Consider the following 19,354-nt stretch of genomic DNA (forward strand, 5'->3'; position numbering starts at 1 on the left):
TCTAGAAAACTTTTCCTGCTGACTCGGTCGGGGCGGCGGTGGCAGGAAGTCCGGACAGCGACCTCTTCTCCTCCTGCCCTACGCGTCCTGCCGGGTGCCGGCGCCGAGCTCGAGATCAAGTTTGCGGGGGCCCCTTCCGGGCTGCAGGCGGGTCCCGCCTTAGGAGGGGACGCCCGACCCCAGGGAGGGCGGTGGGCCCGGGCGAAGGCCGAGGGCGCGTAGTGGCGCCGGAGACAAGGTGCGGAGTGCGGTCGGAATCCGCACCCACAGCCGAAAGCGCGGAGAGCAGGAGCCCGGGAGCAGAGAGCCTCCGGCGGCCGCTTGCAGGAGTCCACAGCCCTCCTCCTCCTTTGGTGAGGACAGTGTCCTAGCCCCGAGTGTATCGAGGAAAATGAAGTTAAGCCGGCAGTTCACCGTGTTCGGCAGCGCGATCTTCTGTGTGGTGATCTTCTCGCTCTACCTGATGCTGGACCGGGGTCACTTAGACTACCCCAAGAGCCCGCGCCGCGAGGGTTCTTTTCCTCAGGTAAGCACCGGCGTGGGGCTCCACGAGCGTAGGCGTGGGGGCCCGTGTTCCCCGCTGCTTCGCGACCTCTTCCTCCCGCCGAGGTTCCGCGCCGGGGCAGGGCGAGGTCGAACTGGAGGAGGCTCCGAGCCTCCTACAGCCTCGGCTCTGCAGCGTTCGGACGACGGTGCCGGCGACCCGTGAGCCTCCTCCTCGCGGGCGCGCCGAGTTAACAAAGTGCCGGGCGGCATGCGGTGGCGGGATCGCGCTCCAGGGTAGTGGCCATGTTCCCGCACTCCCATTCGGGCCTGTTGGGGTGGCCTGGGGCACCTGCCTGTTGGGGAACCGACGCAGCGCCCGATTACCGCTCTTGGGCAGCCCCTCGGCACACACAGGGTTAAGCTGCACAGACCGCCCCCCCGAGCGCCCCCAGTCGCCAAAATTGATCAGACAGACCCTATCTGGTCTGTTTTATCACCCCACTGTCTCTCGAGTAATAAGCAAAAGTTTATTTCGTGTTGCAGACCTCTTAGATGTGAATCTGTAGGGTTGATTTTAGTGTCGTCATTCTTCAGCTATTACATAGGGTTTGTTTGGAGCAGACGTGGGAGCCCAGTAGGGAAGCGCGTGTTATACTCAAGCCGGAAGCTGTGGGGCGCTCAGTCCTGCGCCCAGTGGTCAAATTCTCCATCGAGTTGGGAAACCACCGGTCTTAAGTCTTTTATTTAAAGTTACTAAAAATAAGCAAACAGACAATCGGTTCTGTTTGTAAGGATACCGCGCCGCGTGTGCGATTTCAAGTTTCAATTTCTTTGCCCCTGACCTGTGCAGTTAAGAAATTTTAGTAAAACTGGGTGTTGTGTATACTCTGTAATGAATGAACTTGAAGATCTCAAAGCCGTGACAAGCTGATCTAACTACTCGACCCAGGGATATTGAACAGGTTAACGAGGTTTTTTTGTTTTTTGTTTTTTTCTTTTTTGACCATGTAAGTGCCAGAGAATATCCTTGCCATTTGTTCTTGTGTTATGCTAGGGCGAAAGGCTTGAATTTAATTAAAATTAAATTGTGAAAGTGAAAAAAGACCTCTTTGTGGATGCCGTCATCCATACAGAGCCCTCAAAATGTTTTGCAGGTGATAGGTATTAGAAATGCTGTTGCAAACATGTTTCAAAAAATTTAAAAGCTTCTTCTTAGGTAGTAAGCACTGTGGAGCATCTTTCAATCTTCACTTCAGAGTCTGTCCAGTGCCTGTTGATGAGACTGGATAAAAGTTATAAAAGGGGGTGGGGAGTTCACCCTGTGAAGCCATAGCAAAAGGAATTCTAAGCCTTGCTTAATATGTTGTATAATTTGGGGACTAAACTTGCTTTGATTTTTTTTTTCACCCCAGTAATCACATTTTCAGAATTTTCTCCATTACAGGAAAAATCATAAAAGCTGATATATTTTACTTAAGCTGTTATCTTGAATAATGTCCTTTGGCTTTGGCTTGATGATCACTTGGAAGTGATTTATGCAAACATCTGGGGCTGGGGTTTTCTGGCAACCTTGACATTTTACTGTTTCTAAAGAAGTGAGTGACTCATTCAGTTACTGGGAAATCTTCGGCAAAGTTAATTCCAATATTTTAATATCCAGCCTTAGTCCTCCTCAGGGGGCTGAAGTTCTGCATAGAGCAGAATGCATTTGATGGAAAGTGGCGGTGGTTGCTGGAAGAGAAGGCTCTTGTATGTATTCTGTTTTGTGTGCAAGGAAGAGGATTTGGAAGGTGGAGCTTTTTATACTTAAGGTTGCTGTTCTCAGATTTTCAGGACTGGATTTTCATTTCAGGAAGAAAGCACTTTTTACTGATTTGGTTTTGGAGAGCCACTGAATTCCCAAACAGGTGGACAGGATAAACACTCTGTAAGTCCAACTCTTATATGTCTGACATCAACCTTTGTGTCTTACAGGATAAACTCGATTCCCACCGCTAGTAGATGAGGAACCTGAGGCACAGAGAGATTAACTTGCCCAAAGTCACACAACTAAAAGCTGAGATTTGAACAGGTGGCCTGTGGAGTCTAGGTTCTCAGCCACTAATAGTATACTAGCTCATAGTAGTTCTTTGCCTAATGTTTAGGCCTCAGTCTGCCTGCAGAAAAGGTCTGATGTGGAAGATAGAGCATGTTGCTCTGTGGTTCCTTAGCTTATGACTTTTTTTTTTTTTTAAGGAACTTTCATTATGAAGCTCTAATGAATGTGCTCCTTTCTCTGAAACTTTAACGTTTGAGATTTGTGTCTCTCCCAAAATGTCTTGTTGCTCACTTTGCAGCTAAATATTGTAATGAAAACCATTATGCAGCACAGCATATAGTCTTTTGAGTTGCTTTTTTATTTTTTTTTCATTACTGCTAACTCCCATGTAAACCTTAATTTGATGAGAACACCAAACATAACAAAAGGAGCTTGCAATATATTATGTATCTTTGGTGAATTTGAAGCAAGCTAGTCTGTCACTATGCATCATTTTTGGTATCTAGTAGAATGATTTATCTATAAAGGGATTGATTTCCACTGAATTTTAGCTTAGGATTTAGGATTTTAGTTTCTTTTAGTCAGTGTGGAACCTTTAGTAATGTATATGGTCTCTTTGTAAGCAAGGTATGTTTTAAAGCCATCCTAAATTGAGAGCACTCTATTTGCTGTTCTGGCTTCATCCGTTTTCCTTCCTCCTACAACTCTGTGTTTTCTACTACTTGGCCAGACTCTGGGGCAGAAGTAGGCCCAACTCAGGGTACTTTCATTTGTCCCACCCTGGGACAGCTGCCTGCCTCTGACATAGTCTTTGGAAGGCTTTCCCCTGTGCTCCTGGGAGGAATTCCTTTGAGGATTGGAGGCAACAGGTGGTCTTACCTGTGTTAGCTTCTCTGTATATTTCAGGGTTAATAAATCTCAGCTAGAAAAATTAATTAAACTTACACTTCAGTTAAGAGGCTGGCCAGGGCCTAATGCCCTGAAAGATGCTTTGAGGTATTGCAAGAATTCGAGCAGCTGGAAAAGAGAGACTTCATTAAGGTCTTCCTGAAATTCTTCATCACTTCTTATAAGCAGATTTAACAAGTTGCTTACTGTCTACCTTGTATGCAATAGGATGTCTTATTAATGTCTTATGTTTGGATATGTAGAAAAATAGGGTGTGCCTTGCTTCTCCGTACTCTAGTGCAGAGAACCTCTCTCTAGGTTATAGCATTTGTTGCTAGGGCTTGTGCACTTGTGTATAAGGGATTTTGTTTCATTTAGCGGGCTGTACTCTTTGAGATCTGTGACTTTGGGGACGTGATGGAACTTTGACATTGGTGGCAAAAGGGCATTGAAGAGGAATGCAAGAACAGGAAAGCCCCTGGAGAGGCTGGTCTCCACCACCCCCTCTTAAGGTCAGCAGTTCTGCAGAACTCCTGCCCACCAGGTCTCACTAAGACCCAAGCTCACTTCCTATACACCACCTGGGGCAAGAGTGCATCTGGTCTGAAGACTTAAGTCTATTATTTTTTTAATTGAATTGAATTTGTTGTTTCCAGATCAGCACTGCTCTCAGTGCCTAAACAAATACTTTTGTTTGAGAGATGTTGTAATCCTATTTATCAGAAAGGCATCTTCTCTGTGACTCATTAATTAGCATTATGGGGTATCTGGGCTGAGGGCAAATTAACTAAAATTACCACTTTGTTGTTTTTACTTTGAGTCAGTTTTTTTTTTTTTTTTTTTTTTTTTTGATAGATGTTAAAACTTTGGTCTTTTTTAACAGACTGGAATAAGTGTTGAGATTTTTCCTGGAATTAGTAGTTCAGTAGCAGCCGTTTATCCCTTGCTTTATTCTTCGATCCCAGTGGTCCTAGTTTTCCCTTGTTGTTCCCTTGCTTCCAGAGAGACCTTTAGAAAGTGGGAGGATATTCAAAAGCATGGGATATGACCTCTGGATGCTGGATTGGAAGGGCCTTACTCCCTTGTGTCTTGGTGGTCGAGTTCCAGGTAGCATCAGCTTTTACAGTGCAGGTAGAGCTGAAGAGAGGAGGAAGAACTCCCAAAGAGTGGGTTTTGCTTCTTTTTATAGTTGTGATTATTAGGTTGATCAGGAATGCAGATAGACTATTTTGGCTAAAGTGGGTTTCTGTTTCGGGTGTAAATTTCAAGCCAGGCTGCTAATTTTAAGGTTGAAACCATGTTTAGGTTCAAACAAATTTGAGGGGTGATTATACTGGTGACCTAGGGCTTGAGTATTGCTATATTTGTCTTGTGATGGGTAATAAATAATCTGATTTGAATTAAATGAGTCTCTCAAGGGTACAACGTAACTTTTGTGAAATAGTGTATTTAATGTCATGTTATTTGTACTGTTAGGCAGACAAGCACATAGTTGGTATCCAGTAAATATTTTATGTTGTGTTTGTAAGTCTAACATACTGTTTTCTAAATAAAAGGTCACCTTTGAAGTACTTCAGCTGAAAACTCCCATGCCTTTTCTATTCTGTGCATTGTAGGATGCTTTGCAGCATCCCTGGCATCCATCCAGTAGAAACCAGAAACACCTTTCTTCTTGCCCCAGTTGTAGCCACCAAAAATGTCTACAGACACTGCTAAATCTCCTCTGGGGGAAGAAATCAACCCTGTTGAAAATCACTTGGCCAAAGGCCTGTTCTTTATACCCTTTGCACTTTGTTAGCATTTTGCTTTTTAGGAAGGAAAGATCAGAAGACTTAGCTCTAATTCTCAAAAGGAGAAGTAGCATTTTTTTTATATGAAATGAATCCTTTCTCTGGATGCTGAAAATTCACTTACATTTTTAGGATTCTAAATTGCAGTATGTTACTGAAAACACAAGCGTAGATATTATGTTCACATGCAAGTTAAAGAAAAAGTGGAAGATTATTGTAATGAAACTTCCTTTTTTTTAATTGAATAGACTTGTGCTGAGAAAAATGTTATGGCAGGTGATAGTAAATAGATCATCTTTTACTTTCCGTAGGTTGAATTAGAGGTTAAAAGTAGTCTAGGTATATTCCCCTTGTCTTTTTGCCTAGGAAGGTAAGATACATTGATTAGTATAGCAAGGTAGTATAAAAATCATACTCAAACATAATTTGAGGTGTGTGAAGTTTTCTCAGGCAAGCTATTTACTTTCTAAAGTGCATTTGTTTTATTTATGTTAATTTTGATGATTCTAGTTACTGCATTTGCTATTTCTTCTGGAGGAAAACCAGGAAGTGGATAGAGATTTCTCTCTTGTTCATTTCATTTTGTTTTAAGTAGGTTTCTTTTAAAGGAAGGATGATGGAAGTGGGGTAGGGAAATAATGAAGTTCTTGGCAGTTATTCCTTTCCTTTTGTGCCCCCAGATGTCTGGTCTTGAACTCAGTCTAAGTCAGCTAACTGTGGCCAAATCTGACCCACCACCTGTTTTTTGTAGGGCCATAAGCTAAAAATGGTTCTTATGTTTTCAAGTGGTTAAATATTTCATGACATAGCCACACTCGTTTTGCTACAAATCATCTCTGGCTGCTTCTGTACTACAGAAGTTGAGCAGAGCTGAGTAGTTGCCACAGTAACTCTCTGGCCCAAAAAGCCTAAAATATTTCTTCTCTGGCCCCTTACTGAAGAAGTTTGCCAACCCCAGGTGTAACCTGTGTTTTTCTATTATTAACGTTAGAGGCAAATAGTATGGTTAGATCTGTTGAAGCAGAGGTGTATGTTGAAAATAAAATTCTTGTTCTTGTCACCTGGTTATTAGATAAACTTAGTGAAACTTAGTTTGTGTTTTCAGAGTGTGTTTTAAAACTGGTGTTATATACATGTTTCACGGATTTCCGAGTATCCTTGGGGAACTTCTGTGCTGGAGCATGGACATGCTTGACATGTTTAATTTGTTTCCCTTCTATCACTTGCAGATTTCTCACTACAGGACTGCTCTGGGATGGAGGGTTCTGGGGCATGAACTGCAAAATTGATCCATAGTCTCCAGATCGAAAACCATGACTTTATTGTATTTTAGATGTGCTATAATTCACAGATAGGCTGAATTCTGAGCCTAATCAGACTGCTTGGGTTAGTTAGTATTGTGGAGGGAGAGCATAGGTCCGGGCATCTTCTTCATAAACTGTAGATCTAGGATGGAACTTGGCAGACCTCTCTGAGACCCTGAAGGCTACTCACCTCGGAGGCAGAGAACTACCAGCATGTCTGCACGGGCACCGGACTGCTGCTCTTCCAAGAGTAATTAATTCCTGCTAATTTTGATCCTTCTTCATGCTTCTTGAAGGTTATGTGTGACTTTCTTCATTCCTTTTGGCACAGGCCACCATCCCATTTGTGTCCTCAGAGATTGAACTGTCATCATTAAATTGCAGTACACTTAGTCTGAACAAAATGAGCGTAATGAACCTAACTGGTGTTGCGATTTTTAAGTATTTTCCCCCCTATTTTTAAATGAATGCATTTGTGCATTGTTCACATGCATCTGGATTTCTCACTGGCTTCCTTTGCAGGCAGTCAGTCACCTTTGGGAGTCAAGAGAAATGAAATTCTTTTCCAAAGGCAGAGCAGGCCTCAGATGTGACTTTTTGCCACCAGTCAGCCTCCTTGTCCTGAATGAGGAGTCTTGAGAGCAGGGAAATTGGCCAGTGATTGATTGATTGATTGATTTTTCTTTGTAAACACATGTTTTTTTCTAGGACAGATGGTGTTTTGTGATGGGAAGCACTCCTCCTCATTCAGGGCAAGGCTGTACTTTGGGGCTGAAGATAGACTTTGTAGCAATTCTCCCCTGCTCCTTCATACCACAAGTATGGAAGAAAGTGGGACTTGTGGGTCCTGGCCTTTGTGGTAACATTTTTACCTGTGGAACATTAGCAGATAGAAGCCAGAGAATGTGACTTACTCTCACATTTATTTTCTCCATAAAAAAGTCCTGGATCTGCATTTTGAGAGTCTATAGAGATAGTCATTCTTTTAATAGTCACGAGCACCCCTAGAAAAGTCATAATAGGAAGTCAGGCATAGAATTTTAGAGTAGGGAGGATCCTTCCAGATCAGGTAGTTTAGTCTTTGATTTTTCAGATAACACTGAGACACATAAAGTTAACCTCATCAGTTTGTCCTGGGTCCTGTAACCAGTCATAGCATACCTGGAATATGCATCCTGGCCTATAATTCAGTGCTTGTTGTTGTACTTTACTCAGCATATATTTGAGAATTACCTTAGAGTTTACTAGATAATGTTACTTGCTTTGCAAGAGCATTTTAGTTATTTGAAGCAACGCAACTGCTGTTTGTGAAACAATTAGAGACAGCTGAATGCTATTTATTCATCACAAGAGTTAATTTTTAAAAGTTAGAACGGTGCCTGGCACATAGTACGTATTCAGTAAATGCTAGTTATTACCAATGAACACAGATTTATGGAGTACCTATCATGTACCAGGCACTGTGCAGGGGGTCTTGGGACACAGGACCTAAGAATAAAATAAGAGTCCATGATCTTAATTCTTATTCTTGGTTTAAGGGCAGAGGCCTTAAAGGGAATTCAGCACTTAAGCCAGGTAACAACAGCCTGGCTCAAGTTGACCAAAGGACCTGGGACAAAAGACAGGCTTTTCTGACTGGGTAGGACTCTGAAGAGAGAAAGAACATTCCTAGTGTGGAGTACAGAGCTTCTGAAGGCTTGTGGTAATGAAAGAGCCTTGCACCATGAGAAGAGGTGAGGAGATTGGTTTGATTTGGGATCTTTGGTGTTTGTAAAGAGTAACTGGGAAAACATGATAGGTAGCATGGTATCAGATTGTGAATTGCCCTGAGAGCCAGCCTGGGAAGTTACATGACTCAAATGGTAGTGAACCATTGAAAGTTACGGAGTATATCAGGAAAAGCCACGTTGGAGAATTAATTTCATAGAAAATTTTAGACCTGGAAGGGAGCTAAGAGTTTTCAATCTAGATTATTCTGGTAGCAGTGTGTAGGAAGACTCAGAAGCAGAAAGGCAGCTGAGAATCTGTTTGAGGTAATACAGACATAAGGCACTAAATCCCTATATGTACCAGTATTGAAATGGCTAGAATCAAGAGGAAAACGTGTGCAGACATTTTGTGAAAAGAAGCCTCAGGGCTTTCTAACAGATTTTTTATCAAGGGTAACGATGGGTGTGGCTTGAGTGAAAAATTTTCCCTCTTCTTTCCTTTAGGGCGTTTGGAGAATTAGCTAAAACTGTTTGCAGAAAGGGATAGTTTGGAAGATAACCCGGTTTGGGAAACCAACCTCAGGTTCAAGTATGAGGAGGTGGATGTTAGTGGAGTAGCCACGGGGGCTGGGGTGCCCAAGTGAGAGATGAGGGAAGGGAGATGCTGATCTGGTAGTCATCAGCAAAGTCGGAGTGGATGAGCTCACTCTGGACTGTGCTTTGTGAGAAGAGAGCAGACAGCCAAGGAACATTTCTTATAGCCAAAGCTATGCTTCTCATATTGAGATTATTGTGTAGCAGATGCTAATATAATGAAGCAGCTTGTATTCAAATTGTCAGAAACCAGCTCATTGATCAGCATACCTAAGAAAAGATAAGACTGTCCTAAGGAAGGATTTCAAAGGAGCATTTCAATAGGAAACTAAAAAAGACCCTTCTCATTTTGGGCCCAAATTATGGAGCTAAAGGATTTTTTTTTTCTAGGTTATAAGAACAGAAAATAGGTAATTCTCTCTCTCTCTGTCTCTTTCTTTCTCTCTCTGTGTGTGTGTGTGTGTGTGAGAGAGAGAGAGAGAAGAGAGAGGGAGAGATGGGTTTATTAAAGATCAAAAAACAACACTTAAAATAGGGACTTCATAGCTTACGGTTGTTTTTAAGGTCAGACAGATTTCTGAGTACCCCCATACTGCCTCTTGTTGATAGTAAAGAAGAGCCCTTCCTTTTTGATGAGTGGCTGACCACACCCTCCCCCCAAACTGAAGAAATTATAACTGTCTTTGACTCAAGGCCAACTTTTGAAAATTTGTAGGGTCCAGTGACAACACTTGAGATACAAGGTATTTCTTAGAACTTTCAGGGAGAAGATCTAACCAATGATTGTTTGTAAGAAAGAAAAAAAGATTTGAGAAGAACCCAAGGAATTTGTATCCTTAATTCATCTTTATAGCTGACTGTGTGGTACTTAGAAATTTGTTTTCATTACATTTTTATATATCATACTGTGCCTTACTATTGCGTTTGTTCCTTCTGTGGTATTTACCACGCCCCACCTTGCCCTTACAGATCGATTGGTTCAGATGGACTTTTACAAAGTCTGTAGGAAAGGATTTGTAAAGCTTTAGAATCTTTGCTGCTTGTACAGAAGAGTTAGGAAATTCAGAATTTATGATAATTCAGATGGGACTTGGCTAAATACTTACCTTTCTCTGGTCAGTAAGGAATAAAATGGGCTTATTCAGTAGATGATTAGTATAAATAAGATTGGAGCCAGGCTGATTATCTACTTAAAACAAGTCTTCCGAGGCCCCCAATACTATTTCTGTACGAAAAACCATCTTAGTCATGTCAGTTGCATTTATTTTAATAGGCTAACACTGTTTAAGTTGATTTGTATTTTCCACTACAATTCTTCTCTTTTTACATTGAAATTATGTTTCTGAAAATTACTTGGGTAAACATGTCTATGGAACTTTTATCATCAGATCCTAGCATACAACATATGCCATTCATCCATGCACAATGAGTTTAGGTGGTATGTAAATAGTACATAATGACAACCCTTGTGCATAAAGACAGGCCTATCTCCAAAAATATAAGACAGAGTAGCAACATCGACCAGCAGTCATTGACCAGGTGATATATGACAGCATGACCCTGGTTCCTTGGGATTTGTTGCTGTCTGAAAGTATATCCCATGAACTTTCATTCATGTTCTTGGGTGGGATACACTGTTGACATTATCTCAGAGTGCTATATATAAGAATAGAAATACATTAAAAATACGTTGTAGAAATAAAACCAGTGTGGTTTTCAAAAAGATATTTTGCAAAAAAATGTAAAGAAAGGTAATGTTCCACATAACAGTTTGGGAAGTAATGAATTAAAGGAAGTATTCTATTCGTCAACACCTAATTTGCTTAGCACCACTTTATTTGCAGTCATTAAATGTATCTGAAAGTTATAAAACTGCATTGCATGGACATATTTTACAGTGTAAACACATTGTGCTACTTACAAGCCCTTGTTCTAATCATCATATTGAAGAAGATACCCATTTTGCAGAATCTCGCTTTATATAATAGCTTCATGTCTAAAATGTTGTCTTAACAGGAGGTGGTTTCTTTGCAGCTGCATTGGGGTGGTGTGGATGGGGGCCATATAGTTCTAATCTCAATATACATCTGGAAACTCATGGAGGGGGGAGGGATGGGACTGTGTCCTGGAGCCTGGAGAAAGCGCCAGCAACTGGAGTCCTGATCCCATTTTTGGAGGTGGCAAGAGGATGGGGGTTCACAAAGAGTGGGAAAAACCGGTGTGGCCTGTTGTTAATTCTAGGTCTGGACTGGAAGGCACAGTGATTCTGGCAGCTGCAGAGTCCCAAGGGTACCCTCCTGGGGCAAAGCATGGTGAGCTTGAAGTCCCAGCTCTTCCCTTTACAGTCACCTGCACGCTTATTGTCTACCTGTATCTGAGTAGCCTCTATTAACGTCATACCCAGGCGCGCGTGAGATTTGTGAATAATGATTTGCCAAGGCAAAACCCGATGCTCCTGTGTTTTGGCAAGGTTTTACGTAATTAAGTGTTCTTTGTGCTCACCTGGTGAGTGCATTTATTTCTTTGAGTGGACGAGTGGAAGCACAAAGACCATAATACCTTGGAAGAGATTCAGGCATGATAAGCTTCAGGTCTGGAAAACACCATTAAAAGGTCATTTGTCACTGTGGTTTGTGGCTTGTAACAACTTGGTAGAGTTACATGTACAAATACGGTCCCTGCCTCAGTTCACGCTTTTTTGGGCTTCAATACTATACATCTTAAGATGGGGAGTGGTCACTTGAGGGGTTTCTTGTCATTTGATGAAACCCAAATGCCCTCCTGTTAAGTGCCTGAGATCTGACTAAATATAAATAGCAGGGTTTTCTGTGTAGCTGAATGGCGGCTGACTGACCTGGAACTACTGCGGTAACAGTGACACCCTGCTGCAAATACAGACTCTCTTTTACCAAATCTCTGTTTTTATATTTAGTTTTAATACAGCGGCTCTTAACTGGGTATGTGTGAGAATTGCCTGGTGAGCCTTCTACAATTATTAAAGGCAGATCTGTGCTCTCTGTCTAGGTAATCCCCATTCTTATCCATTGCTTTAAATTCATATTCACACTGACCACTCAGGTTTGTGTATTTTCCTGACTTTCAGACTTTGTTGTCACCCTCATACCACCACTATTCGAATACCACATTAGACACCATTAGACCACTTTCTAATGGTTCCAGAAGAGAACCTTTGCCGTCCCCCCCCCCCCATTCCTTCCCCAGGACTCACTCCTTACTTCCCTAAAATGCCATCCATTATTTTCCCAGTTGCCTCAGCAAAAGAAACAAACAGAAAACCCCCCAAAAAACTATGTTTCTTCTTTTCCTGTCACTCCCTTCCCTAACTTCCTCTGTCTTGTCAAATCCTTCCTCTTTCCTCTGCCTCCCCTGCCTTGGTCCAAGCCACCTTGGTGTTTGGTGTTTGTCCCGATTGCCCCTCCACAGCTCCAGAATAGCTTTAAAAACACTTTTTATTCATTGATCCTACAACTGTCTAAGATGAAGATGTTGATGTTTCTTTCCGAGAAAAGTATTTTTAATTATAAAGTCTTTTCCTACATCTTTTGTTCAAAGATAAGTGCATGGTCTTGTGAGACCAAAAGGAGCCCCTCGGAAAGAGGTTGTGTAGTCACATGCTGTCACCTTTCATTCCTCCATTGCATGGGCTCTGGGTTGCTGGGGCTCACAGCGCTCCAACTCTTCTGATGGGGATTTGGATGGACTTCCTCTAGTAGGGACTGCAAGTGGGCGGACACTTTCTAAGCTTTATATAGGGTCAGCTCTTTACCAGGTGTATTTGTTTCCTATAGTTTCTGTAACTTAGTGGCTAAAACAAGAAAAATGTATTACCTTCCAGTTCTGGAGGTCAGAAGTTTGAAATGGCTCTTAGTGGACTAAAATCAAGATGTTGAGAGGGCTGCGTCTCTTCTTTGGGCTTTAGGGGAGAATCCATTGCCACATCTTTTCCAGCTTCTAGAGGCTGTCTGCATTTCTTGGCTCAAGGCGCCCTTCCAGTATGGCATCACTCTGACCTCCTCTTCCATCTTTAGATCTCCTTTGACTCTGCCTCCCACCTCCTTTTTTTCCCTTGTAAGGACCCCTGTGATTACATTGGGCCTATTCAAATATTCTGGGACAGTTTTCCCATCTCCCAATCCTTAAGTTACTCAAATCAACAGAGTCTTTTGCCATGTAAAGTAACAGATTCACAGGTTTCAGGGATTAGAACATGGACATCATTGGGGTGGCCATTATTCTGCCTACCACACCAAGCATCATTTAAACTGATTTGTAGCACTCATAACCACCCTATGGGTGATGTATTATCTCCATTTTACAGATGAGGAAACTGAGGCACAGAGAAGTTATGTAACTTGCCCAAGGTTACTCTGGGGTAGTGGAGCCAGAATTTAAATTTGACTGGGCTTTATTTTTTGTTTTATTTTATTTTCCAGCTTTATTGAGATATAGTTGATGTATAACATTGTATAAGTTTAAGGTGTACAATATGTTGATTTGATGCACTTACGTGGATATTATAAAATGGATATTACCATAGTGTTAACTAACACCTCCGTCATGTCATATAAATACTATTTATTTCTTAAGATGAGAACATTTAAGATTGATTCTCTTAGCAACTTTATGTAATACAGTATTAACTATAATCATGCTATATATTACAGTCTCAGAACTTACTCATGATTAGAAGTTTTTTTGCTTAGTTTAGTTGTTTTTGTTTTTTATAAGTGGAAGTTTATACCCTTTGATCAACGTCTCTCCATTCTGCCTCCCAACCTCTACCATTCTAGTATTTTTTTGAGTTCAGCTTTTTTAGATTCCCCATGCAAGTGCTATCATATAGTATGTGACTTTTTCTGTCTGACTTATTTCACCTAGCATTTCCTCAAGATCCATCTATGTTGTCACAAATGGAAGGTTTCCTTTTTCTGTCGCTGAATAAGATTCCACTGTGCGTGTGCGTCTTTGTATGGGGATATATCCATATGTACATAGATGGACAGCATATGCTTACATCTTGTTTTTTTGTTTGTTTTTTTTAATCTATCCAGCCATTCTTTGTCTTTTGACTGAAGAATTCAGTCCACTTACTTTTTTTTTTTTTAATTTTTTTGATGTTTATTCATTTTTGAAGGAGAGAGAGACAGAGTGTGAATGTGGAAGGGGCAGAGAGAGAGAGAGGCACAGAATCTGAAGCAGGCTCCAGGCTCTGAGCTGTCAGCACAGAGCCCGATGCGGGGCTAGAACTCACAAACCGTGAGATCATGACCTGAGCCGAAGTCGGACACTCAACCAACTGAGCCACCCAGGCGCCCCTCTGTTTAGTTTTAAAGTAATTATTGATAGGTAAGAACTTATACCATTTTATTAATTGTTGTCTGGCTGTTTCATAGTTTCCATGTGTTTTCTTCCTCTTGCTGCCTTCCTTTGTGACTTGGTGATTTTCCATAGTGGTAGGCTTTGATTCTCTTCTCTTTATCATGTGTGAATCTGCTGTAGATTTTGCTTTGTGGTTACTATGATCCTTACATAGAACATTTTATAAATAGAATAGTCCATTTTACTGTAACAACTTCGATTGCATACAGAAACTTTACCCCTTTACTCTTTTTCCCTGCTTTCCTTTTTGATGTCACGACTTCCCTTTTTCTATTGTGTATCCATTAACAGATTATTGTTGCTGTAGTTATTTTAATACTGTTGTCCTTTGACATTTTTACAAGAATTAAATGACTAACACTTTGCCATATTAAAATATTACTTTGAATTTGACTATATACTTAACCTTTACCAGTGGTTTTTATATTTTCATAGGTTTTCATGTTACTAATTAGTGTGTTTTATTTTAGTTTGAAGAACTATTTTCTGCATTTCTTGTAAGGCGGGTGTTGTGTGATGAATTCCCTTAGCTTTTGTTTGTGTGGGGAAGTCTATCCCTCCTTCACTTCTGAAGGACAACTTTGTCAGGTAGTGTATCCTTGGTTGGCATTTCTTTTCTTTCAGCACTTGGAATATATCATCCCACTCTCTCCTGCCCTGTAAAGTCTTGGAGAGGATCTCTTTAAGTTGATTTGGTGTGGTGACCTCTTAGCTCCATGAATTTGGATATCCAAATCTCTTCAAATTGGAGAAGTTCTCAGCCATTATTTCTTTCTTCCTTTCTTTCTTTTTTTTTTTAATGTTTATTTTTGAGAGAGAGAGAGAGAGAGAGAGAGAGACAGTGCGAGCAGGGGAGGGGCAGAGAGAGAGGGAGACACAGAATCCGAAGCAGGCCATTGGCCTGCTGTCAGCACAGAGCCTGATGTGGGGCTTGAACTCATGAACTGCAAGATCCTGACCTGAGATGAAATCGAGGGCTTCAACTGACTGAGCCACCCAACGCCCCAGCTGTTATTTCTTTAAGTAAGCTTTCTGAACCCTTCTTTTCTTCTTTTTTCTTGAATTGTAATAATGTGCAGATTGGTTCTTTTGTTGTTACCTCACAGATGATGTATGCTTTCTTCACTCTTTTCCTTTCCTTTTTCTTTTTTCTTCTCTGGATAATTTCAATTGTTCTGTCTTGGAGCTCACTTATTCTTTCTTCTGCTTGGTCAAGTCTTATGTTAAAGGTCTTTGTTGACTTCAGTCATTGTTTTCTTAAGCTCCCGAATTTGTTTGGTTTTTATTTATGTTTTCCATCTCTTTGTTGAACCTCTCATTTTGTTCTTATATTGTTTGCCTGGTATTGTTAAATTGTTTATCTGTGTTCTCTTGTAACTCTGAGCATCTTTAGAACATTATTTTGAATTATTTGCTGGGAAATGCCTATATTTCCATTTTGGGGGGGACCAGTTACTGGAGGTTTACTGTATTCCTTTAGTAGAGTCATGTTTTCCAGATCCTCTGTGATCTCTATAACCTTGTATGGAAATTTATGTCTTTGAAGAAATCTGCACCTCCAGATTTTATGGACTGGCTTTGGTAAGGGAAGTCTTTCACTCGCGGGGGAGAGGGGAAGCAGGAACATGCTAGTGATCCCAGCATGTGACCCCAGGTCTGCCACCTGTGACGCAAGTTCAAGCGGTGCAGGGGCATGTGGCGGCATCGGTTTTGAGGGTGGCATGATGTCTCTTTGGCTCAGGTTGCTGGGGTCCACAGCATTAACAGCTGCGTGGTCCTTGGCAAATGCTGCAGGGTGTCTGCAGTGGCTGTGAGGGCTGTTTGAGTCCTCACTGGCACCTCCAGGCCCAGTGGGTAGGAGCCAGGGCAGACAAGAGTGGTGTCCTAAGCTGGTGGTGCCCTCAGCTGCAGAGGCCTGTGTGGTGGAGGGCTGGTAGCAGACATACATGTAGTGGTAGGAGCCAAGGCAGGCAGCAAGGGCTGGGGCCAACCGTGGAGGCACTGGTAGTTGCACGGGCCCTGGATGTTGATGTGCCATGAGCCACGACGGCTCAGTCTCATCACGGACACACAGCAGTGGAGGCTGGTGATGGGGGTCAGGCTGAGGACATGCAGTTGCGCAGCTGGAGTGTTTGGCGCCAGGTGAGTGTGGCGGTGCAGGCTAGTGACCGAAGACAGGGCCTCCTCCGTGCCCGTAAGCAGCCGTGGAGGCCCTGGCTATAGGCTTGCTCTCCTGTGGCTGCAGGGTCTCTTCCTGAGTATGTGCAGGCAGTGGAGGTTGGAGACAAGCATCAGGTTGGCGGCATGCAAGTGCATCGCTGGAGGGGCTAGCTCCATGGCAATGGGGGTCGGCCGCGGGGTTCTGGGCCGGAGTTTTGCACTTGAGCAGCCGCAGAGGCCTGGGCTGGCTGCTGGTGTGGTTCCTAAGTTCCAGAGAGGCTGAGTGGGGAGAGAGTAGGAGGGACACAGGTGGCTGGCATCAGTAATGCCAATACATGTGAGGTGAAAGTTGGTGAAATCTGCAGAGGTTCCATGGCAGATGTGCTGGCCATTGGTTCCCTCTACAATGGTGAAAGCTGCTGGGTTTGTCTGTAGAGCAGGTCACTGTGAACCATTCTTATTCATGCTGTGTGGCCGCTCTTGGTAGCTAGCCCCTGCTTTTTTTTTATTTTCTTGTTCCTAGATATCTCTGTATATCTCTTGGTGTGGTACTCCCAGTGACTGGGAAACCTGGTTTTACCCTGCTCTTCTTTCCTACCAAGGGGAACTGTTTCTAACTGGGGAGTTCCCTTGTGGCCCTGAGCAGTGCCGGCCTGGGGGATGGGATTATGCACACAAAATGAAGCCATCTTCCTTCTTTTACTGTGTGGTTATTCTCAGGTGTTCTGTTCCACTGTGCTGTGAGGAGACTCCAGGGCTGTCCCATAGCTGTTTTTGTTCACAGATAGCTGTTTCATTGTTGATCTTTGTGGGAGGATGGAGGCTGGGTCTCCTGTCCTGTTTTGATGATAATACTCTTGGCTTTAGAGTCTTGTTTTGTTTTTTTTTTTTTTAAGTTTATTTATTTATTTTTGAGAGAGAGCGAGAGAACAAGTGAACAAGCAGGGGAGGGACAGAGAGAAAGAGAGAGAGGCGGGGAGAGAGAGAGAGGGAGAGAATCCCATGCAGGTTCCGCACTGTCAGCTCAGAGCCCGATGCAGGGCTCGAACTCACTAGCCTTGAGATCATGACCTGAGCCAAAATCAGAGTCTGACACTTAACCGACTGAGCCACCCAGGTGCCCCTAGAGTCTGTTCTTAATCACAGTTGTACCCTGGAAAGTTGTACCCTTCAAAGTGATTTTACAAAGCCATACTTTTATTGTAGCAACAATAGAAGTAATGTCTTCTTGAGTGCCTGCTTCTTGGAAGGCCCTGTGCTAAGTTCTTTTGTAACCATTCCAAGCAGTAGGTATTAGCACTTTTTTTCCCCATAAAGAAACTGAGGCCCAGAAAAATTAAGTTATTTTCTGAAGGTCACAGTGCTAGTGTACCAAAGGTGTTGTTGGAACCCACATCATCTGACCCAGTGCCCATGTGCTTAACCATTCACCTAAACTGCCTTTATTAGCTAAAAGGAGTCATTAAAAATAAAGGTAATCATTATTTGCAGTTACTTAAAAATAAAAATGTGGTGAAGTATAATATCCTAGAGCATGAGATGGAAGAATCTGGTACAAGGATAATTAGAAGAATTAATACCCAGTTAAGCAGATTATCAAAAGATGCATGTTTATGAATTTATGTTACCCTCTAGTTTAGGGGTGATTTGGCAAGTGGATTATTTTTGGCTTGTTTATCTTAGATATTGCACTGACATGTGTGAAGTCAGAGACATCAGCCCCCAACCTGGCTGATCACCAGAATCACCTGTGGAACATAAACACTGCAGTTTCTGAGACTCTTCCCAAGATTCCAGGGTGGATTCCTGGGTTTTGTAATTTTGAGCAGTCTTTCAGATGCTTCTGATGGTTATTGTTAGAGCCTTTTACCCAGTCACATTTACTGCATGGTGGGCACATTTAGTGATGGAATCCAGGTCCAGAAATATCTTGATGTGATGGAGTAATATACTGAATCTAACAAAATCCAACAATACAGAGGAAAAGAAAGCATGAATGATAGGTGGTATGGAGCTAGAGTTTCAGACTTACAAGCACATACATCTTGGAGTGAAGTTTTGTTTCTTTTGAATGCCGCCTTTGGTGGCATTGGTGGTTATCTTATAAACATGTAATACTGTTTCCTCTATAGGTCTCTGAACTAGAAACTTGATTTGGTTGAGTGAAGATTTTCTATCACTATCATGGTAGGAAGAATTTCAGAATCACCTTGGGTTCTTTTATCAGACTCTTTCCCTCCCCCACATCAGTTGACAGAGCCCATTGAGCCATGCTTACTAATGGTAGTGAAGGTTGAAAAATTGTGGTTGGACTGTACAAAATCCATAATCTCTGTTTGCCCTAGAGGAGGAGTCACATATTTTACCCTACTCACAAAGTCATGATTGTCACTGTGGCCAAACATGGCTCAATTTCTGTATTATTTCCCTCTTAGTCGATGAAGATCACCCTATAATTGAGGACGTTTACTTCTCATTCTTACCTATGTTTTGGGTCACAGTGAAGATTTTTGTTGATTTACTTCTTAAAAAATGTTAGTGTTTCATTTTTATTCATATTATTTTTGGTGTAAACTGTGCCAAAAAATGACATTTAATACTTCCTTATCTTAGAGAAAAGGTTGCACACAGTTTCCCCCACCCCCAGTAAATATTTGCAGTTCTTTTGTGCATCAGGCATTGTGCTAGGCATCAGGGTATGGTGATGAATAACAATAGCTGTGGTGCCTGTTCTCAAGATAAATATTTATTTAGTGATGAAGATGGGGAAATAAATAGTACATGAATAAAATAGGTAAAAGATGTAGTAAGACAAAAAATAAGTTGACATAATACAGAATCACATGAGAAGGCTTATTTATTTATTTATTTATTGAAATGTTTATTTATTTTGAGAGGGGGAGGGAGAGGCAGAGAGAATCCCAAGCAGACTCTGCACTGCTCAATCCCACAAACCTTGAGATTATAACCTGAACTGAAATCAAG

General features: G+C 42.0%; 1 protein-coding gene across 2 annotated transcripts in view; it reads left to right on the top strand.

Moving 5' to 3' along the window:
• Window positions 1-10: 10 nt before the first annotated feature.
• Window positions 11-19,354, top strand: part of MAN2A1 (mannosidase alpha class 2A member 1) — a 165,307-nt gene continuing 145,963 nt past the window's right edge. Inside the window, exon 1 of one of the 2 annotated variants that reach the window (XM_007094093.2) lies at window positions 11-526. In XM_007094093.2, coding sequence (XP_007094155.1) covers window positions 392-526 — 135 coding nt within the window. In that variant the 5' untranslated portion in view covers window positions 11-391. Of the gene's footprint in view, window positions 527-14,127; window positions 14,177-19,354 lie in introns of those variants that run through there. The other variant, XM_042991022.1, reaches the window with a different exon arrangement.

Source organism: Panthera tigris, chromosome A1 (assembly GCF_018350195.1).
Source record: "Panthera tigris isolate Pti1 chromosome A1, P.tigris_Pti1_mat1.1, whole genome shotgun sequence".
NCBI lineage: Eukaryota > Metazoa > Chordata > Mammalia > Carnivora > Felidae > Panthera > Panthera tigris.